The following is a 24,356-nucleotide window of genomic DNA, read 5'->3' on the forward strand; positions in this document are numbered from 1 at the left end:
CATTATCTTAGTAAACATCAGATATTTTGGATAGCAATTTACCTAGGCACCTGAACAATGTACCGAAGCGTTTTATGCACATCTCTTTCGATTCCCTCGGTTTGTTTATTGCCGTTGTAGCACATGACCAGATTGTCTCAATGTAGGTAATAATTTGATGGTCAGTCACGCGATAATATTCACGTGCGTATTATTAAATATTTATTTATCTCCAGTCGTTATCGTATAATTATGATCACATGAATACTTTGTCTCTTGCCCTTTTACTCCTTTCAAACCAATCCCATTTTTAAAGTAATCTTGGTAATACATTAATCTGGGCAACGGCCGCTCACTTTAGAGTTTTATCGTTGACTGGAACGTGGCCTTTCATTCCGGATGCATTTTACTCAAGTTTCAAGTTTCTTTGAGACACACGGCTTTAGTATTACAGGAGAGGATGTGCTACGCTTTTCGAAAGAATTCAACCGTACAGATTGTTAGACGGCTACCTTTGATTCCATTACTTGTGCAAGTTCCAATAATCAAAGGAAAAGCTATAGGATCTTGGAAGTTATTGGTTTTGTAGATGTACGTACTTGTTGTTTATAAAGTATTCATAGAACTATATTATTATCGGTCGTTCGTTATATAAGGAAACGTAATAAAACAAAAATGGTCAGTTCAATGCGTAATTTGGCATTTATTGGCCTAATTCATATAACAATCACTTATACGTAGTTTTACATTCTTTTTAATTCATAATTAGAACCTTTATTGGTTACAAATTCATTGTTCATTGAATAAAATTTTATCTTTTTTGGGTGTTTATAACGTTTTTCGACTTCACAAAAAGAGATTCGTAATGCCTCGTTTTTTTTTTACATTCTATTCGAAATTTTCGCCCCCAATGCGAACAAACTTCACGGATGGTCCCTCATAAACCAAATTAAATGGGGATTAAAATTTTAATGTCGACTATATCGATCTGAAGTCGGTTTTCACACTAATGTACACTAAAGTAGTTAAAGCTTTTTGGTTAATTTAACATTTTCGACAAATTTTAACCATTGAAATTATTTGATCGTCTAGTAGTCCCTAAGCATGAGACAACGCAATTGTATATGTGATCGTGGCAGACATGATACGCTATGAATTGAACGTTTTATTTATTTTGATTACATTTAATTTGACACTTAGACACATGGGATAGGGGTGTTGCACCGATCAGCCTTTAAAGATACAAAATATACGGATTGAGACGGTAATACTTCGATGTGCCTTTATTTAAATAACAAAACAACATTTGATAACAATGCATTTGGAATGAACAACATTTTACTATAATACACAAATAAATACAGTCAAATTGAGTTCAATTATCTTTTTATACATTTTTATCTTTACAAATAGCGCAGATGTGAATGACAACTATTAACGTACATTCAGTGAACAGTGTACATTTTTTAACACACTATGTAAAGATTGTACCTACTTATTGCAATGGTCGTTTAAAATACATTGACATATAACCAACTCATAAGCTAATTGATTAAAAAGAAAAAATCGTATATAAAATGGAAATTTATGAAATGCATCATTAGGATATGTAAAAGCCTAAAAAAATTTTCAATATATTGCTTTGAAATATTGTTAAGTAAATAATAAGAATTATTCTATAATATATAATTTAAAATCAGTGTACACAGTATAGAAAAATAAATAATACAAAATTATTAACTAGTAAAAGGTGATGGATCTTTAAACATCTTGAACTACCAAAAGATCACTTAAATAGGGAAGGGAGACCAATATCAACATAATATACACTAAGAGATTAACTAAATTTATGCTGAGTACAAAACATTCAAAGCACAACTTAGGTATGGTGGGATATAATATTCTGGATCGAATCAGATACTTGTTTCAATTCGACAACATAAATAACAACGGAATGGAAAGTCAGGCACTTTCGTAGCAAAGTAAAATGTTTAGCGACGAACAAATGAATAAAAATTAGCCTCAGTCTAAAGCCCACTCGCGGAATGCGGACAGGCGCCGCGTGTTCTTGACCAGTACATAATTAAAATATTTATATAATATATATTTTACAATTAAAAAAAAACATCACAAATAATGTTAATGTTTTATATTGATTTCAAATAGTGGGCTTTTTTTTGAAATATAATTCACATTAGACCGTTAATACCTATGTCTTAAATAGCTAAAAGTAAATATTATTTTCATTTATTATTTGTTACGTAAAAGAATGATATGCAGTCCTAACTAAAAGGCGGAGTCGAGAGATGACGCCGGCCTCTCTCGCGACGCTCGCCCGTGCACGTCTTGCGATGTTACCGCACCCTCAGAGGTTTTCTTACGCTAGTGTACTCATGGGTTAGCACTATTATGTTAGGCCGAAAATATATACTTATCATACCTAAATTATCTTTACGTAAAAATAAAAGACATCGTAAATTGTGCGTGACAACTTATCTTGAAGGAAAAATAAAATATCAGAATGAGGCATTCAGGTGACGGGGGAACTATATCCAAGGAAACATCTAGACAACACGGAAAAAACACGCGAGCTTACTTCTTGGCGTTAGAAGCACCTTTGTTGGCACGAGTATCCTGCAACGGGATCTGAAACAAAAATGACTTGGAGACTTTCATTTGCAAATAACGCTTAGTGAAATTATGTGGTTGATACATACGGTAGCCCGTTGATCCTCCATGCGGCCGGCCTGGGCCCGCATCAACAGAGCGAAAAAGTCATCATCGGGGACAGTTTTTGGGCCCTCGTCTGGTTTCGGACGTGGCAATTCCGAACGTTGATCTTCCAGCCGGGAACCCTGCAACAAGCTCATATTAAACACTCTAGTGATGTGATGATAGATAGAATAGTTGGAGACACGAACCTGTACGCGCGCAATCATCTCTAAGAAGTCGTCTTCGGGCTTGGTGCTGGTGGTATGCTGGTGGCGCAGGCCGGGCAGCGAGGCGCCCTTGGTCTCTTTGGCTGGCTTCTTGGCGGGCTGCAGTTCGGCGCGCTGCGAATCGATGCGCTCCGACTGCATGTCGGTGATCATGTCAAGCATGGCCTCGTTTGACCTGGTGCCATTATATCGCCATTATACACAAGGGCTCATCATAAAGTTTATCTAACGCACTACATTGAGAGTATAATATGAAAGATAAAACACACTTGTTCATATCTCTATAATCTGTACACGAATCAATATAAAATGTATGTTTCTATAATTCGTGATAGATTCACGAAAAGATGGTATCGGATGTTATATACTCGTCAAATAAGGTACTTAGATAAAATATTAGTATATGGTCTTTTCAAAATGTTAGATTTAACTCGATTGCACTTGAGACCCAAGAACCAAAGAGTTAGTAATAATGAGAACCCACGACGTACATTCGAACGATTCCACATTTTAAGCAAATGATAACAACATTCCATCATCGCTCAAGGGCCACTTGTTTGTTGAACTTGAATAACGAAATCAATTATTTTTTTACACACGAATCTGGTTTTGTATACGCATAAAAATGTTTTATGAATAGTGAAGTTGAAATGAACAATCATATAATTAGTGAAATGCGCTTATGTTGCTGTACACACCCCGCACAGTCGTCGTCCTCAGACTTCATCGGTATCGGATGCTTTCAAGCGCACTTGTATTCGAAGCGGTCGATCACACTACCCCACTCGTTATAAAGACGAGACAAAGAGTATGAAAACAGCCGTGTATTGAAAATATATTGTATCTAAATATCTAACACACACAGTGAACTGTGTCGGTGTACGTCGCACAGGGCGTTTCGAACCACACAGGCAGTTGGAAAGCGCAGATAGCTCAGTGGTGTTTTGTGTAGATAGGGAGATCGTAATGAGATAAGTGACAAGTGTCCGATCCACGTTACGCAGATAGTAAAATCGGTCAAGAGCGACGCACGATCGTTTCGAAGGTTCTGCACAAAGTTTGTATAAATAAATTGATACTGTTGAGAAGTACATTCACTAAAATTTGACGTCATCGCATGCAACGTCAATGTACTAATACAGTGCTATAATATTATTCATCGTAGCTTGCAGCTTCCTTGCGTGGATGGATATCAAAGAGAACCTCAACAGTATCACTCGGAAACCTACGGCGTTAACTAAAGGGCTTTGTATTTCCCGTTAATTTAGATATATAACATTCGAAATACTAGGCTTGCGTACATAAACTACCAAGTTCAGGCATGTCTAGGTATATAGGCTTACTCGTTTAAAAATAGTGTAAACGTCGGAAATTCGTTCAGAATCATTCAGGATACAGCGCAGACACACCCTAAGACCGATTTAAATTTTGTAACATCTAAGGTGCCTATAAATCACAGGGAAACTGGATTTTTATTGCATGCTATATTAAGAGGGATATTACATTGGGGGGGGGGGGTGATTTCAGATGTGTAGCAAGAATTTTCGTATCAGCCTTTAGTATCTCAGATACATGAAAACAATATTTTAAAGAAAATACTTGACAATGGAATGGAAAAACCGATATTCTTATCATATAAATATTTATTGTTCAGGGGCTATCTTTAACCGGTATCAATCCAACGCAGTCCGCGCGGTTTGATGGAATTGTTATTTATTCAGATAGCCTGCACTTTACACAATTACGGAGGAGGTAGTGTTCCTTTACGAAAATATTATAAAGTAGGTGGGATCGATTCCCACGTAGGACAAGCACACAAATGTGTGATCTACAAATGTTTATGCCGATTCCAGGCGTCTTTACGCTTGCTACTTAAATGTTTGTGAAACCCCCGTGACACAAGGATTGAAATACTTCCACAAACAAAGAAATAAGAATTTCTGTTTTATTACTAGTGAGGCTGTTACTAAAACGTTTGTTTCCAAAACCAAGTAAAGTACTAATATGTGAAAAATATTCAATTAAATTTTATTAAATGCAGACATGTATCAATAGGAATCAATCGGGGTGAAACTTGATGGGGTTGTATTTAAGAGCGGACCTCCTTAACCACCTTCCAGATCCGGCGTCAGACCAACTCCACGTCATCGTAATACTGTATTGCCTCGCATACAATTTTTTTCTTAATCGGAAATCAAGTCACATTGAAGGAGCGTAAGGAACAAGTGACCATGAAAGCTTGTCACAAAACAACCCTATAGTTGGATCTAAAAAACTAGAACTCTTACTGAAAAATCTTTCACAGTAAATCTTATTTGGTTTCCATGTGTTTTCATTTTGAATCATTTTGAGGTACGTGTATTTAATGTTTAGTTCCTTTAGTATTACAGACAGTTCAAAGGCACTATCGAGAAATAAAGCAGCGAAGTGTAAAGTACCAATTACAGTTTATTTTACTCAAACTGCAACGTTCTTTTCCATTCAATCGAAATAAGTGGTAGCAAAAATATCAAAGAAAATACTAAATACTAAAAGAAATATCATTTGTACCTATAAATTGTACGAGTCCTGAAAACCTTAAAGCGTGTGTGGGGAAACGTTTCAATCGGTGTTGTAGCAATGGAATCTTGCATCTCAGGAACCTGATAGCAAGAAAACTCGTTGTGAACGAGCTCTACTTGTCAAAAAATTAAGTATATATTTTTACTGAAGCATTTGTCGCTGACATTGTAGGCAAAGGTATTGCGTTTCTGTCAGAATAATAGATCGAGGTTTGTAGGTCAATAGATGACAGATTATATGTAATGATAGTATGCAAGCATACATAGGAATTATCATACTGGAATAGTGACAACAAAATTGTATGTAATGTAGTAGTGTGTGCTAAGACTTAAATCAATTCAGCAACTATGTTTCAACAATAGGGAATCCGCCGGTTGATCTTTTTTTGATAAGTAATATGGCAAATGCGTATTAAAAATACTTTTAAAAGTTAACTGATACGTAATTCTCAATATCCGTACGATAACAATAGTATTTACAGCAACTTATAAAATAGAAGTTTTTCTTAGTAATCTTTTTCCGTAATTGTGTTCATAGCGGATTTTACTCCTGTGAGGCATGAACCGACGGGATATCGGAAGGATTGCAGATATTTTTATACAATACTTTTAATTTTTCTTTTATTTATTTTTGAACCGACACAAAGGAGGGCAACGTTTCTTAGGGTTCTGTGCTCAATGCGAAAAGACGGTACTCTATTCGCAAGACTTCGCTGTCTGTCCGTTTGATACTATTGCGTACCGTAATATCTGAAGACGGTTTTTTAGCCTATTTGTATCTTTCATCATTCAATGCCGATATTAACGAACTTTTTTTAGTGCTTAAGGGCAACAGTTCAGTCATACACGACTTTCAAGCAATTTAACCGTATTTTTTGTAAGTAATGGGTCTATTTCTCATTTGCACCTTTTTAACGAAAAGTAATAGTTATAATTTTTAGAAAAGATAGTTTTGCTTTATGAAAGTCTTAAAGAAGAATATAGTGAGTCTTAAGATTAAGATAATATAATTATGCTTTAATGCTTTACACACAAATTTCCGTAACTTTAACCGTCGAAACAACGCACGCAAATTCGTCCCGCTTAACATAATACAAATATTTCGCTTTTTGTTACATATATAATTAATGCTCTGCAGTGCCTGTAGCCTTCCTTAGATTAGTGCGCTTAAACAAACTCTTCAGATGCGTAATATTATATAAATAATAATAACTAATCAGATTTGCAAAGAGTCTTAAACATATGCTTAAGCGGGTATGAGCCTTTAATAGGTTAGGTTTAGTTCAGGTTTTATTTAAAAGGTTGATGTTAGTTTGATTAAAATATAAAGTAAGCTTAAAAGGAAATCTCTTAGCCACACAAAGAACATGTTGTGAAAAGAGATTTAACGTTGGAAACTACGCGCAAAGCTTCGTAGTGTGGAAAAGCAACGGAAATCCTACGACCAGGCTAAATGCATGTATCCGGAGGATAGAGGGGAATAATTATCCTAAAATAAATAAATAACATTATCATGATCATCGGGTAATTAAAAAAACAACAAGTCGAACGGAAAAATCCATACGAAGGTATTTTTACGTCTTTCTTTTCTATTTGACATCGGATATTTCGATACCCAGTAACAGTTTTATAAAAATGTATATGAAAAATCAAAACACATGAACCGATATCAGACCTCACTGCATTCGATAAAAATAGGGAAATAAATGTTTCCCACGAACAAAGGCGGAAAGGATTTGTTTTCCAGGTTGCATATATTTTTTTTAATAGTAAGATAGAATTAAAAAACTAGAACCTGATCTCCAATAGTTTTGTCTATCTATTTTCAATAGGGTTCGGGGCGAATGTTGGACTACGCCTAAATCTTTTTGGTTTCTAGGTCTTTCAATCTCTGATATTTGTTCAATTTATTAGATTTTTAATATGCGACTCGTAGTAGAGTTATAATTGAATATAGAAGGGATTTCAAAGTTTTAAAATACTACACGTTATTTAAAATTCGTTCGAGTCTTTTAGAATGATAGCGAATAGAAAGAAAATTATAGGAATTTTGACAAGTGTAAAATCAGTCAATCAGATTTTTGGACAGGAGATTTTTTTTAGCTGAAAAATAAATATAATTATAAAAGTAAATACCTATTAATAATATATTTTCTCTTCTTCTTACATTTAAAATGAATTGCTGTTCGTTAGTCTCGCTAAAACTCGAGAACGGCTCAACCGATGAGGCTAATTTAGGTGTTGAAATATTTGTAACAGTCCAGGGAAACTTTAAGCGAAGAAAATTTGGAAAACTTGCGGTAAAGACAAAAAGAAACAACCAAAAAAGTTAAATAACCACAAGTTCAGGTACTACGCGGATGAAATCGCGGGAAACAGCTACTAAATAATAAAATAATTGTGAGTTTAGAAATTGTTTTTTTTTATGCGCTTTGGTACTCACCCTGCAGGCTTGCCGTTGCCGCTGCTGGCTGAGCGCTGTAGCTTACTCGCGGCGGGCTTCGGCTTGGGCCGGTTCTCTTTGTTACCAGCGAGTGTGGCGCGCTGCTCGTCCATCCGCCCCGACTGGCACCGGATCACCAGGTCAAAGAACGACTCAGGGTTGTCCTCAGATTCGGTACGCACCACCTCAGGCTTCTTCTGAGCCGCTTCTTCCTCTTCCCGTTTCTTCGCGTCCGGGGTAATCTAATAAAAAACGACATTAAAAACGTGCAAAGTATGCAGGGACGCGTCAATAAATATTAAAATCACAAAATAAAAATCACCCTTGAATTCCAGCAACCCATAGTTAACAGCAAAAGACTTGCGTTCAAACGGAAGAGACGTTACGTGTTGTTGCGTGTCGAATACGACGGCGACCGTTCGGATCAAAGCCTGAATTTAGACTGAGCGTCCTGGACGACAGGCAGGCAATATATGGCATCTAGATGACCTACCTCTATACTGTTGGTAACTTCATGTTGCACTGACTAGGTATGGGCAATTGATTTTTAATCAACTATTCGTGTGTCATTATTTCACCCCTTACGGACATTTCAAAATCGTTCCGCGTCGATTTTTTTACTTAATTAGACAATAATTAACGTGTTTCGAAAAAAAGGTATGCCGATTTATAGAGATTTTGAAATATTGTAATAATGTTAATTTTTGATTATAATTAATAAGAAAAAAATATCAAAATTAGTTGAAATTGGAAAAACTTAGAAATAGAAATATTAAATAGGAAGTATTGTGGTATGAATTTTACTTATGTACGTCGATTGATGGGGTTTTGATGGACGGTGAATAGGGTGTGTTCAGACAAACTTAAGCGATTCGGACTCGCGCAGGAATGGATCTGTACCTTCATCTTTTAAAATCTTAGATAAAAATAGTTTGGTAACGGTAGCTTCAAAACAAACTTTGTTGATTTTTTGTTTTTATATGTATATGGTTTATAAGAGTCCGTGGTCAGTTTGGCGGACGGCGAAGCCTTAGTTATAGGGGCACGTTTTACTTTATGGGAACAAAAACATAAAAAATACCCTACTGGAAAAAGTCATTGCATCTAATCGTTGGTGTCAAACATGGTTTAGATACCGTCCTTGTGCAGTACTACTAAAATGAATCTGGAGAGGTTAACCTCTGTTATTATAGACTCGTCTAGCTTAGTAGTTTTGCTACTTATAATTACTAGGGCCGGCGGCAGATCACGAGTGACATGGCGGGTTGAAGTGGACGCTATTTTTGGCGATTGAAGCTTTTGCCCAGCCGTGGGACAGTGAGTCAGTTCATTAAACCATAATGGAATACCGTCCCAAGTATAGCACCAGGAACATAAGACTACAGGCAGATAGCTGCGGTTATAAGAACACTAATAAAGCCGAGAAGACGCTAATAGACGGAATACGTATTCTGATTCTATTATTGTCTTTGTTTACACGTAACGTGCAGTTTTAAGGGTTTGTACCCAAAAGGCAAAACCTAAGTCCTCTGCCTACATGCTGTTTCTTACGAACCATGAAACCTAAGTTAGAGTTGAAATTTACACAGATGACGTATTGGTGTTGCGGCCATAACGAAAAGAAAATGACATTGAGGTTAAGCAACACTTGGTACGGTCATAAATGTGACGGGTAAGCATTTTTTTGGCAATTTAAATTTATTGAGCCTATTTTGTAAGGAAAAAACTTTGCGGGAAATGTGGCAAAAAATAAATAAATCAATTTTTAAAACAAAGTGCCCAGTGTAATATTTTTTTTTCAGATTCAGTTATCGGACAGATCATCATCAAAAATGTTTTAAATATGTTAGAATATGTTCGAACTAAAACCGTTTATTTACTGAAACATATCTATCATGTAAGACTTACACTATTTGTCATTTTTGTCTGACATATAATGGCGGAAACTTAGCAATCATCGCGTCGGGTCCGAGTCAAAACCGAACGCGGGCGATTTTGCACGAATATTTCAACCGTTGCGTTTACTTATCGATTAGGTTAGAGAACAAGCTCATATTCATCCTTTTTTTTTGGAGTTGAGATAGCTAGCGACTTTGACTCTCGATATATGCTTGAGGACTTACACGGACAAATATACCGTCAGTATCACGACACTGATTTCAGGACAAAAAGCGTTCCAAAGAAAGAAGTTAATATCTACTCACCATCACCAATAACCACAAACAGAGCTTCTCACGGCAATTTTCCCTCAGAGATTCAGAGCTTTATCTATAGGAGCGAATTTATAATAAGTGTACCTGTATAAGCGACAATTGCTCCATGCTCTGTCGCCTCACCCGCAGCGCGTTGAAGGGAGTGCGGGGGGCGTGGTCGTCGTCCGAAGCGGGTGCCGGCGGGGAGTCCGCTTCGACCGGCATGCCCAGAACTTTCCGCAGGTCGCTGATGTTCATCTGGGCGGTCGCCATCCCGAGCACGTCTCCGAGCTATATAATACAAATATATCACACAACTGCACTAAAACAAAGAAAACAACAAAAAACAATTGACAAAAAAAAATATCTGAACGAAAACCAAAATAAAATCCCGAAATGCTTTTGATCTGATTAAAATCGAGAAAATTTTGAGATAAAAGTAAAATTACGAAACGATATTAATTTAATTTTATCATGCACAAAAATCAATTCCTAAATTATTTATAGGATGTCTAATAAGGAAACATAAATTATTAATTTATACAATTGTAAGCACCATTATTCCAAAAAAGATTAGTTATGCAGTTATATACAAAGAAACCGCACACAAAGCTCTTGGTTCACCGCACACACAGGCTAGTAACGCGTCCCTAATCGCCCGCAAGTCACTTATCTAGGCACCAGTTGATATCGTCAACTGAAAAACTCGATTAAAGACTAACTTCAATTCTCGTTTTACCGCGAATTACACCGGAATTTTAAATCGCACAACCTTATCAAAAAACTAAGCAATTTAGCCCGATTTTAAAGACAAAATCAGAATATTTGCAGCACAGTTGCTTGCATTAGTCTTCTATCGAGGTATCATTCGCGAAGTAGGCTACTATCTGTCCCGGGATGCATTCAATGACCTCAGGTGAGGTAGCAACAGGTGGTCCTGTCTGTTGATTGACGAAATAATGCGAATGCACCCGAACAGGAAGCCATTTTGGTAGCTAAAATTTCCCGAACCCCGTAGCCCTAGACGCTGCTGCCCTAAAATCGATATTTAAGCGAAATTTCTAGCACGCCTTTCGTGCGTACGAATGTGTTACAATATATTGTTGTTTCAGTTTTTAAATAAATATGTTGTACAAACAACTAAACCGGTATTATTTAAAACAGTAAAATTTGTAATGTTTAACGAAGTAATGAAAGCTATGCCTATTTATTCCTGCCAAAATCTTGGTAGTTAAACCCAGTATTTATTTAAAATCGATACTTTTAAAATTGCAAGATATGAGAACGGGCGGTAAAATGCAATGTTTTGATTCTTTCTCTTTGTTTTATGTTACATGTCAGACAGGCAAAAGTACCTGATAAACAAAGGAATATTTAGTTGTACGAAAACATCACACTAATCTAATGCTGTGCATTTGATCCTGTTTAAATTCAATGAAAAGTGAAAACATAGTCGGATGTAAAATTGAAAAGGTGATTTTTGCGGATCAGATAAATTAGCATAGCCAGCGTGAAATCCACAGGTGGCCACTTAATCTCGGCGAGCATTAGCAGAACTTAGTGCGAGCTTTTCTGAGCGCTGCAGTTTTAAACGAGCTAATCTGTTTTAAAACACTTCTGCTTTCGGTTAAGTGAAAAGACAAATAATGAAATTAATTAAATAGAAGGATTCAGCTGTTGCCATTGTGTTTTTGAATACTTACTGTATTTGGTTAAAAGTAGGTTTTTGTGATAACTAAGGCTTTCTGTACAAGAGGCAATGCCTGTCTCCAATACTCGCGACTTGAACTTGGCAAATAACTAGTGCTATATGAAATCAAAGAGGTTTGTACATAGATAAGCAAGAATCTTCGTAGGGAAGTCCCCGAGTATCTGACACTTGCGTTGCCTCGTCTAAGTTGGCCCTAATTTTAATTATAAAGGGGAAATCTTACCTGCGATGGTGCGTTTGTTATTAAAGGGATGAGTGAGTCAGGGATACTAATTTACGGTAATGATAACTATCAAATGATACTACTGGAATATTAATATTATTATTTTTTACATAATAAGATGTTCAAATAAAATATAAATCCATCGAGAGAATAATGCATTCATAATAAATAATAACGTCAGTTTTGCAGTTTTCATATACGATAAGGAGAGTACACGAATTCTAAATAGATTTTAGATATATTATAATATAAGTAGGTAATGTTATAATTACCTACTTTGTCACTTCCTACAGATGGTGAACATACAAAGACGTGGGGTAAGCACACAATGTACATATCATACAGGTTATCTAAAAACATTTAGCTTACTGCGAAGTTACTTACAGTACTTAAAGTATTGTATTTTCCCAACACCAAGTTGTTTTGCTGATACAGTTCGATTTGAATAATACATGAGCATATGTTATAAAACGTGTTTAAAGAAGAGAAAACATAGTTTAGACTGAAAAATCTTAAAAACTGTTTATTTTTTCAAAAACACAAATCTAGGTGATTCAAAATGCTTTTGAGAAAGGTTGGACAAAAATATCGGGGACTGAAAACGATTCTAACTAGGTTATACGTACGGTTAACGAGAGGGGAGAAATATTAAAACATATGGGAAAGGCGACGGAATATGGGAGCCTGGCAGGTAGCCTCATTCGTCAATTATTATAGTCTTCAGACAGACAAGGCAGTAATAAAAGAACATATTCGATCTCCCATTCTAACAATACATGCAGGTTTGTTAGACCCTGTCCTAGCTTTGAAGTTTGACATGGATCTTTCTATAAATAAATATAGACTAACTCAAGGAAATGGTAGAAGTTAAAAAGAAATGGGCAAGATTGGAAAACAAATGAACTTCGACAAGTGCCCAACACTGGTATATTTTTGCCTTTTTTTGGAAAAACTGTTTTTGTTCTGTCTCTAATCTAGTAATCCTCTGAAGCAGTTTTACATTTTACATTTATCTAGGCTCTATCTTTAAACACATTTTACATACAGTCAATAGTGTGTTACATAGCGTTACCAGAATTAGAATTGGTTAATTTGTTGCATGCAAAGCTGATCCTAGATATGAATACTTGACATTGTGGTCAAGGCGATATTTCAATATTTTCTATAGTTAGACAAACTTTGTAAGCACTTGAAAAGAACAGAATGAATTATTGATAACTTGTGAACATGTATCGTTTAAACATTTACACTAAAAGGCCATGTTCAAGAACGACGAATGGCAAAAGTCACCCTTATATGTCATACTGTATTTGTATGTGAGGAGAATGCAGAAATAAAGATACATCTTAAAATGAAACTTGCCAAAATATCGTTCTTGACTACGGCTGTATAATTTTGTATAATAACCTACGTAGAGGACACTAATTGATGATGAATCGGTTTTGCAATATTACAATAGGATCATTTAAGAAAGAGATTTAACTATATAGTAAAAATAAATACTGAAGCATTTTACCCTTTGGTTATTACATAATACGGGCTACGAGAATACCTAGATCTTTTTACTATTTGATACAATGAAGACTTATTCTTTGATTACGCTACACCACTCGACATTCAGATTTTATAATATTTTATCAATTAAAATACGTCTATTAGAGAATCGGTTACACCAATAGTATAGAAAAGAAGTAAAGAATTGACCTAAACAATCAGTTTCTAATAACACATTTTTTTTAACTTCTATTAATCGAATTCTACAATTCGACTTCTAGAAATACATCTCACTTATTTATTTCAGGTTTGAGCGCTTTACTTATTTACTTCCGTAAACAAAAGAATATTTCAAGACCCTAAAATAGGTTACAAAAGCATCCAATGTTTATGCAACGGCTACATAATTGACGTTATAACATTTGTAAGGCTGAAGGCCTAAAGCTGCTTATTAGATTTCGCTTAAAATAGTAGATCGCTTAGAATATTAAATTGCGATTATGATTTTAGTAACTAAATTGCCGTTAAATGGGAACTATTTTAATACTTTCATACATACAATTAAAGACGTACTATATATAGTCGACCCCCATCAATATCCTCTGCTAAGAACAGCCGGTTTCGGTTGTCTAACAGTTATCATGTAATGCAAGCCCTGGGTCTGCCCGACTACTCTCATTTTCTTCCTGTGCAAAAAAACTAATAATTTGAACATAAGCATACCTATAGTAAATTTGGTTAGGTAAACATCCCTGTAACCTTTTACACAAACACTTAATAAACAAGAAATAAAAGAACAAGAACGGGGACTGTTCTTTTATACTGGTTTTTAAATAAAATGTTTGGAAGTTTAATATTGCAAAGACTTACTTACGAGTAAGACTAGCTTGAATCGACTAAGGCCAATTAACGCGCCTGAAAAAATTATCACAGATGTGACGTGACTGGTAGTGTTGACATTAATTATTATCAATATCAGTCAATACCAGACAAACAAAATCTACATTTTGACTTGGAAATTTTGCAATAGACTTTTTTTACTAGAAACTGTTCTCTAAAAATAAGGAAGGACTGGCAGAGCAGCCCCTAGTCTATTATTAGAAAAGGCATTGATGTATGAAACTCATGTGACGTATGAAAGTGAAATAACATTTAATCAAGGGAGTGTTTTCTATTATTAACAAGTGTAATATTATCACTTAGTTACAGGGGTTTTACAATCTGAGACATGATAACTGTTAGTGACGTCCCAAAACAGTACATAGAACTAATTGTATATTCATCTACACTTACTAAAGTAAAATTTTCTTACATACATATAGGCCTTTTTGAAAGACACTCCTGTCTAAGACGTAGCTAGCTAAACGAGAAACCGGTAATAGTAAACAACCACGCGTAAGAGAATTACATTATAAATAAAGTGTAGATTTTGTATTCTATTAAACCCGAAGACTTGAAATTTAATTAGCTAATGCCGAATACATTTCCTGCCGTCTTCCACTAGTAAATATTGATTTTAAGGCTCACCGATAGACTCATAAACAATTGTCAAATATCAAGTTTAGTTACATGACGAAGATAAAGACATAATCTTTGATGAAGACATGCTCAATGTTTCCCTTTGATATACTATTGAGGAGTAATATTTAGCCCATTCCAAAACGAAACGACTCAAACCGACATCTTTAAAATTAGACAACTATCGCCATAAAAATTCAATAAGCTACGGTAAGCAAATCAAATTTAGGAACTTCAAGTACACTATAATAAGATCTAAATTTGTTTGTTGTAAATATTTATTAGTGTGCCGGAATATGAGTGACTTTTAATTTTTAGGTCCCGATACCAAATGTGATAATAAATTTGCACCTAGAGTCATTACTATAAATGTTTCACAAGTGCCTCCGAAACGGTATACTTCAAATCAAAATCTTTTGATTTTTGAAGTATACAGGGACTTGTTGCTTTTTGCACAAAGACTTAAATCTTGAGAGAGCAAAAATATGTAAGTATGTATGCTTGCGTCGCCTCGTCTACAAAGGGCCTACATTTTGCCAAAGCATAACGAATTCTGTTATATAAACATATCTTATTCCACAAGCTGTTAGGTCACAAGCAACGTAACTGGTAGGCACTTACCTAGTTCTTTAAAAAAAAATTATATCAAAGAACTAAGCACTATTAATCTCAGACTTTAGATGAGTAATACAGTATTTTATTGAATGTTGTACTACATTAATTACTTCTGTAAAGAAAGGCCAACGAGATAAGATAAGAAATATAAACAACCAAATCTTTACAGAGTTTTATGTCTAAGATGCTATATTTTGTCCGTGCATGAACATTCTTACTGATGCGATTTAACAAAAATGTATTGTATGTGTTTGTTATTCTGAAGGTGCACTGCGATATTACATACTTATGGCCATCTAGTCGCATTCTCTTTGAGCAACAGAACGTAAAAACAATGCATTTACGGAATTGTATTTTCTACAACTCGATCTAAGATATAATGTTGGAATAATGTTAAGTCACCTATATTTTTTATCTGTTATTTAAATGTAAATATTCTTTTCGTGCTTTTGTAGAATTTTACTTTACGTTTTAGCCGTCAAAGAGATTGTTTAGTGTAAAAACAAAGCATAGATTATTTATCACCGTCGTTAGACCGCTAACCTTTGTGTTTGGCATGCTACAGCCGATGTCTTTTTGTATTTCTGCACCAATATTGATTTATTAATTAATCGAATGTTTTGTGAGTTGAGAAAGGTTGTCTATATTTTTTATCTCGCCTTTTAGCCTCATCTGTAGTTGCGTAAGCTTAAAAGTAACAAGCATGATTTTCATATGGCAATATTTGTAAATGATGTCTCATGTTAGTACAAGAATAAAAGGAGGGTGGCCAATTACACTACGAAACGAATCGAATGAGATAACAATGTGTTTAAAAGGGAGCTTTACATTATTTCTTAGATAAGTTCAAAAAATATAGGATGCGAATTTTCATTAGAGAAGAAATTAAATAAAAATGATATAACATATCAGGGATGATAAAACGTATCGAAGCGGGGGCTAGTAATATGACTTTGTAGATAAAAGGTGTACTGACTATTGACGTCACACGAGATTTCAACGTACTGTATCTTCATTTATTGGACTGAAGGAAAATACGTCCCCGACATTCTATGGGAATCTACATTTTAGACAAATACGCAAGAACAGTCAGACGAGCTGTGAAACGAGACGCTGCTATATGAATCGTTGTGCTATCTCTATTTTACAAACAAATCTTATTTAAAGAGATAGTAATAGGTTTTCTAAACGTCTTTGTAATTGGCCACCCTTCATGCATATAACCCATTTCATATCAATGATTAAAACTAATAAAATACAAATAAAGTAATTAGAAATGTTAGTATACTGTACAGCTAATTATGATTGGTTAGTTATATTTACATAATCTCAAATACCTTTGGTGAATGACTAGTCTTTTCTTCTATTAATATAACATTCATAGATATACATCGATAAAATTTCAAAAATATTGTGATTTTCTATTTTTTGTTTGTAAAATACATGAAGGAAGTACTAAACAACCCTCCTACCTATAATTTGATGATACAGGGTGTCCGGGGAAGTAGTTTTTTGGCAAACATTTTCAAAACTAACGATTTGGATACGAATTGCTTATAGTTGAGTTTTGACCGTGATGTCGTAGAGATAGCCTTTCTGTTTTTTTACTGCATTCCTGTATCCTGAATGACGCCACTATTGTTATTTCCCGTTTTCTAGTATTTATTCATGGCGGTTTATTCATTTTTGTATCTATTAATCAACACGTGATTATTTACAAGACAACGATATATCAACATTATTCAAATAAACAAAAGAAAAATGTGTAGCTATAAAAATAATAGTGGAACAATAAGAGTTGTGCCATAAATATAGAAGGAAAAAAGATTATATAACAAGAGACGATTTCCAGGTTAGTCGAGGACCATAGTGGACTCGATTTAATAAACATTATTGTTCTCATAATCAATATCAGATCAAAATTATATATAGAGAGCATGCAAATACTATAAATTATAAAGATTTAATAAAATTTGTATGAAAGAGGAGTACAGAAAAAAAACAAACGATTCTTAATTGTTTATCGGGTATTCTGATTCGTGCCTGTACCAGGTCCATGCAATTGTGCCCATCAACCTTTTACAGAGTCCTTTCAGGCAGTAAAACTAAGCAAGTTTTAGAATACTTAAAAATTACGTAAAAAGTATTAAAACTCGAAAACTACAAAAAATCGCTCAACCGTTGTTTATACTTCCCCGGACGCCCTGTAGACTTGCTGATAGTGTTTCACAATGACATAGTTAGATGATTTTCGTCGAAACATTTTAAGAATGCCATAAAAATATTAATTATAGTAATTTCAATCTAAGTGAATGAATACTATACTATGTATATGAATAGTTGAGAGAAAACTGCAACACTGACTTACTGACTTAGTGAGACGCCGCCACAACCATTGTCACCTATCACGCACACGCCAGTAAGAGTAAGCATGTTCATAATGTTACCTTGTGGGAGACTCACTTCTTTAGATATATTGTAATGTTCGTTAGCAAAGTAGAGTGCTTTCTCATGGTTGCCGAGTGCTGCGTGGGCGTTGCCTAGCGACCAGCAGGCGCGGGCTTCGCCGACGCGGTCGCGGAGCGCGCGGGCGGCGGCCAGGTGCCTCGCGTGGTAGTCTTCAGCCGCACGGTACTCGCGCAGCAGCGTGTACGTGTTGCCCAGCGAGTAGCAAGCCTGGGCCTCCACAGCCGCATCGCCCAGCTCCTCCGCAAGGGACAGCGTGCGTCTGAGACATCCGATACGTTCATGTATACTTTACATCATTACAACTTGAGTCTATTTCAGCAAAATTTAAGTAGTAACAGAATAAAACATTAAAAATAATCATTTTTTATACTATTAAATTTTAAATGATATTGCGCAAAGCATATTCACCGAACAAAAATGTGTTTATAGTACAATTTCTGAATATTTTACTTATTTAGGTTGTAAATTGAAATTAAGAGAGGAAAATTAAGTACAGAGTTAAGTGAAGAACTTGAGTTGGAACACTTATAAAGCAGTGAATCGGTGATCGAATCAGAGTTTAGTGCTATACAGTGTTATCACAATAAAAGTGGCAACAATTGGTTGTGCCTGGTGCCAAGTATGATTTTAAGATATGCCAAAAATAGCTAATACTACTTTTTGTGAGTCGAAGGTGGTTTGGGTAATCTATCAACAAGAAATAACATACTAAAAATATTTTTAACCAAACAATTCGCATAACGCTAGATGAAAAATCATATTGACTAACCGAAACTTTGTAGATATACAAAGGAACACTTATGAAATAAACAAATTTTGCTAAAAAATTTAACAATTCATTGATATATCATCTCAACTGTACTTTAAATAAAATATTATAGATTCAGCTCAGTTTTTTTTTTAATTTGGGTCTTAGTCTTAGCATATATGCCAAAAAAGCCAAAGCTCAGACATATAGAATGCTATTTCACATGCTAAAGAAAAACATTTTTACCTACAACTTTGAATAACGCAGGCATGACAATAAAGTATACAGCAAACAGCATATTTGAAATGTAAATCGCAAAAATGCATAACTGGGCGCGTAACGTTCATTTGCAATTTTAGGAATTCAGATCGATGCAGTGTTGGTTGAGCATGTCTCATGCATAATATGCAATAAAAAGCAACAAACGTTCGCGCAACATACAGACACACGATCTAGGTCTCGTAAAAACTATATGTAAAACTTTTGCACAGCTTTCTTTTTCAATATATTTAGTTACTTTTGTACTTCACATGAATTTTGGCACAGCAATTGTTTATGTGTATTATGACATCCTCCTCTATTATCGAGCCAATGTTATTGTTTAAAGGATCTTGACTTTGAACTTCGTACTACTACTTCGTTTAAAATGTTTACAAATACATTTGCATCTGCGTGAAATATTACTTTGTTTTTTTTCTTAATTTAATCGCATGGTTGAGAATACATCTCGTATTAGGTGCTACTTTATTTCGAGGTCTCTGGGCTATTTTTACTCATGATTGGACGAACAACGCATTTACATCGACATCATATTTTTCGCAAACAATTTAATTATTGCTTTGGTAAACAGTTTTCAATACATAACTCATTTAAATTGCCATACGTACTTGTAATGTTCAGCTGCGTTTTCGAACTGTCCAAGAAAGATGTGTGAATTGCCGAGGTTGCTGTTGGCGCGCCTCTCGGCCGCTTTGTCGCCAAACTCGCGGGCGATTTGCAGCCGCTCCGTGTGATAGCGGATGGCTCGCGCGAAGTCACCCAGCAGGTAGCACGTATTGCCCAGGTTGCCACAAGCGCGACCCATTGCCGCACGGTCGCCCAGACTGCGCATCAGCTCCAAGTTTTCCCTGAAACGTGATTAATACAATTCTTTCAATTTATCCTCCATTATAGTACGTAGCATCCTTTTTAAAATTATACTTAACCAAATGCTTATTCCTGGTTATTCTAAAGCTGACAAATTAGTAGCTATAATTTTAATTAACCAGGAGTACATTAGCTAAAACTGAGTTGAATAATAATCGTGACTTTCAGTTAGATCAGATCGCTATTTCGTGTTTACATAAATAGCTTCGTGAACACTATGTATTGCGTTAGGCCCAGGGTTGCATAAAATGGATGAGGCGTGGGCCGCGTGAGATATGCGTGGGTAACGATTATCTCGTATTAATTAAACTGCATTCACTATAAGTCAAACTGATTGGTAGCGTGCATATCGATAGTTCGATGCAACCTACGCACTCAATAAATTAAAGTTATTAATAGATCTCGTCCGTGCATTCATTATACGGGATAGAAGATGATATCGCTATAGCAATATTGTTCAACACCTACAAGGATAAAAGCTTTGCGGTTGTTTCGGTAATGGATGAGGTGACGATCAAAAACGTCATGCTTTGTAGGTAAATATTTAGTAATACCTATACGCCGCTATGCGTTTAACGATTTATTCGAGTTCCAACGGTTATATCGATGCTTTGAATTAAGGAACATACCTGACTGTAGATTTTCCATATGGTTTTGAATCGTGTGAATTGAGATCTAGATCAGAGGTGTAAAAAATCTACTTACTTTGAGGTTGAAAATTAGCACGTTCCCTTGTGCATGTGGCCGCATCATTGACGAAATGAAGCTCGATAATATGGAGTAATTATGATTATGCAAATAAACAATAATAAATCATATGTAGTCATTATACGGTGTAATAAGCTTCTACTATGAGAGATGATGTGCATACTGACTCGTAATATGTAACAGCCTGCATAAGACATTCCCGGACTTCCTGGGGGAAGTGGCCGGGGTCGTTCTGTCCGACGCGGCCGAGCTGCTTGCCCTGCGCGTGGTAGACGTTGCCCAGGTTGTAGAGAGCGCGGCCCTCGCTCAGCTTGTCACCAAGCGCACGGGATATCTCGAGGTGCCTCTTGCAACACTGGATTGCTTCAGCAAATTTGCCCATAACTTTTAATGTGTTGCCTAAATTTCCCGATGCTTTTGCTTCTCCTAATTTGTCATTCATGGTCCTGAAATGTTTAGAAAAATATCTTAAAATCATCGCTAGAAATACAAGTGTTCCTTGAAAAATCTCAGGTGTGACTGTGTGGGGATAGCGCGCTGTGCATAGCAGTAGCTTTCTACGTCCAGCATCTTTGTCACCCTCACCTGCCACATGTCTGGCGCCTCTGGGATAAGCATCTCACCATTCCCAGCCTATATATCTCAGGAAGGCGATGTGCTGCGTCATCGCCAGTGAGAGGATGCTGGCTCTGAGGTCACCAACCTGCTAACCCAGAGTTTAGACTATGCGAATTCCCACTTCCATAGTTGAGTTCTTTGCCTAGTCGATGTCTGTGTACCTATGAATGGATTTTTAGTAAAAGCACATATGTATCCATACCTAGCTAATGTTAAGTCATGTTTATGGTACTGCATAGCCATGTTGTAGTCTCCAAGATAGAAGTAAGCATTTCCAAGTTGGCTGTATATGGCGCTCAGGGTCCGTAGGTCGTCGGTGCCGGCCTGGATGGCGGCCTGGAAGAAGGCCACGCCAGCGCGGCAGTCGCCAGCCTTGCACAGCCGCTCGCCCTCCAGCGCCAGTTCCAAGCACATAGAGCCTCCATCGCAACTCTGATTACCAAAAAATCATCTAATGAATATGGAATATACATAGAGATAAATGGAAAAGTGTACTTAGTATGTTATTTCTAGATAAGTCATAAAACTACATCTGTAGGTAGTAATTAATTTCCATGTCCTTGTATCACATGGTCTAGTGGTCAGTGACCCTAACTGCTATACCGGTGGTTGTGAGTTCACTCCAACCAGGGACAAATGTTTGTGATAACAACATGATCATTTGTTTTGTCTGGGTGTAATAAATATCTGAAGTAGGAAAGTATACAGGAATTTATAAGATCAACTTCAAAATTAAGTCAGTTTATCCTAATAATTGAAATATTAAAAGCTTTGCTTAGGTTAAGGTAAGATGATGATGTGCAAAGGTAATTGTTAAACATTATTATGTTCTGCCTTTCATAAATACTTAAGTCTAGCCTAATTTTGTGCCTTACATTTTATCCAGTTGGCACTCTAAGATAAAAGTAGGAAATACATTTTAAAATTCGAATTTGAATTTCCAGGTCCCGATGTTTATTTGGTACAATGACCGGGTTTGTATACATAATTTTGTCAGCTTGAATCTAGGTCAAACCAAATGTCATTTAAAAAAAATATCTTTTGGTAAAATTTATTATCAAATGGTGACTAAGTGGTGTGGTGAATGTATGTACACTTTGCCCTTAATCATGCATCATGATACAAACAGACAGCAGATTGCTTGCTGTTTTAAGTATATAATTAATGCTTTATAGAAAATGAATGACAAGGAAAACATTTACAAATTGAGTACCGCTTGGTAATTACAATTAATTAAGTTGCTCACTCCAGTGATGATCCAGGCCATCAGCTATTGAATTGATAAATTGTTTATGGTAATGAAGAACATGAGTTTTACAATGTGGCATAATAAATGTGGTTTATGGAGGACTTACAGATGATAAAAACAACTCAAGACAAGGAAACCTAGTCCTGAAAAGCCCATTACAAATCCTCACAGATGAATTCACTACATTATATATGTAGCTTTTGGTTGAGAAATTAATCTGCTATAATATTATACAGAGGTAAAGGTCTGTGACTTTGTAACATGGTAGAGTCGAGCGGGTAGGTAAGGGGTAAGGGGTAAGGAATTCTTAGGGAGTTCTCGACAAAATCAAAAAAGGATTTTCTGTTAAAAAGCCAAAATATTTACAAGTGTCATTTGTTACATATCAATCTGAATAAAAGTACTCAAAGGAGTAGGCATAGTTCAGTAAGTTATGATTAAAGTAATAATATTCAACAATGACTGTTCATATTTCTTTATGTTTGCAAATATTGATGAAAAGGTCATGTTATCTTGTTTACAGAAGTTTTGTTTACTGCAACACATTCCGACTAACAGTTAAGTATTTTAAATAATTAAAAAAAGGTTGAGAAATGTAATGCACAAATTAACCAGCAAACCATCCTTATTATACTAAGTGGCAAGAAAACTATTTTATTGGACCTTCTTAATTCAGTAGTTTTATGAGCACCTATGTATGGAAACCTACTATCTACCTAACCTAATTTATAAAAACAACCAAATTATTTGATATTATTTGATAATAAATAAAGTGTAAGTCAGGCAAGTAGAGACTATTATACTCTCCAAAAGTAAATAATGAATGAAATATTTTCTTCACATTTAAATTATATTCTTTGACCTCTAAGTTTGTAGCTCTTCTAGTTGACTCTTTTTTGCTATGGTTGCAACCAATTAAAATATATTGTGACAGAGTTGTATGTTGCTATTCAAAATTAATTTTTTTTTATAAACATTTTAAAGTGTTTAGAAAGTTTATATCCCTTTCAAAAAGCAAACACGTTTTGTTGAGAATAGTGTTATTGATAATTCTATGTCTATATATTATTAAGAGGTAATGTATCTGACCGCATTCAGGCTAATAACTATAGTGGTGTAGCGATACTCCATCGAAGCGGATGTCCTCGTCTAATAGGTCACCGTTTCCGTATTAGGCTCCCCTAATAAATGACTCACCAAACTAATATCAAAGGAAAATATCAACAATCACACGGAAATTCTAGTTTCTTCGAAACCTTATAACAAAGTATTTAAAATGTAAATACATAAACGGTTAAAGTAATACTACACTGCAAACTTACCTGCGCGTCAGTTGAAAGGTTCTCAGCGCTAGCACTCACAGACATCCTCCGCGATATATCGTTAATGAAATGATAAAACTAAACAAAAACTTCAATAAACTATCAGAATAATCTCATAGTTAATGTTTTTTATTTACTTCGTTGTTCGACTACACTGGGCGTGTACGGTGACGGTCGTTACAAGTAGATCAGCATGTATCACTCGAGCAAGACAGAAAGTCTTTGTTTTTTTTCTCTGACTGAATGAAACGAATGAAACAGACGTTTGAATGTAAAGCATAGACGTAGCCAGAGACAAACCGGTCGCGTTGTGTTGCCAAGGTAAAAAAGGGTAAAAATATAATAAAAGGATAAGTTGAAACAAAATAAGTTTACTATAATTCTATGGATTCTATTATTGACTCGTTGATGCTTTGTTTTT

The 24,356-nt window shown here is 35.4% G+C and overlaps 1 protein-coding gene across 1 annotated transcript; it reads right to left on the bottom strand.

Annotated features, from left to right (window-relative positions):
* Window positions 1-657: 657 nt before the first annotated feature.
* On the bottom strand, window positions 658-24,179 carry LOC113504072 (G-protein-signaling modulator 2). Its single transcript, XM_026886165.1, has 10 exons — window positions 23,936-24,179; window positions 21,567-21,796; window positions 20,914-21,192; window positions 19,780-20,019; window positions 18,139-18,403; window positions 10,220-10,405; window positions 7,923-8,164; window positions 2,901-3,093; window positions 2,697-2,834; window positions 658-2,625 (listed from the first exon to the last, which is right to left on the bottom strand). Exons 1-10 carry the CDS (start codon window positions 23,978-23,980, stop codon window positions 2,572-2,574), a joined length of 1,872 nt encoding a protein of 623 aa, XP_026741966.1. The 5' UTR covers window positions 23,981-24,179; the 3' UTR covers window positions 658-2,571.
* Between the last annotated feature and the right edge of the window lie 177 nt (window positions 24,180-24,356).

The sequence above is a fragment of the Trichoplusia ni genome, chromosome 21, assembly GCF_003590095.1.
Source record: "Trichoplusia ni isolate ovarian cell line Hi5 chromosome 21, tn1, whole genome shotgun sequence".
Taxonomy (NCBI): Eukaryota; Metazoa; Arthropoda; class Insecta; order Lepidoptera; family Noctuidae; genus Trichoplusia; species Trichoplusia ni.

What these genes read in the sequence shown, in the direction of transcription:
- LOC113504072 (XM_026886165.1), bottom strand. Translation starts at nt 23,980, where the DNA reads ATGTCTGTGAGTGCTAGCGCTGAGAACCTTTCAACTGACGCGCAG. An exon ending in CAGGCTGTTACATATTACGA is followed by an intron (nt 20,020 to 20,913) that starts GTCAGTATGCAC and finishes ATCACGTTTCAG; the next exon opens with GGAAAACTTGGAGCTGATGC. An exon ending in AGCAATTGTCGCTTATACAG is followed by an intron (nt 8,165 to 10,219) that starts GTACACTTATTA and finishes GTTTTTTATTAG; the next exon opens with ATTACCCCGGACGCGAAGAA.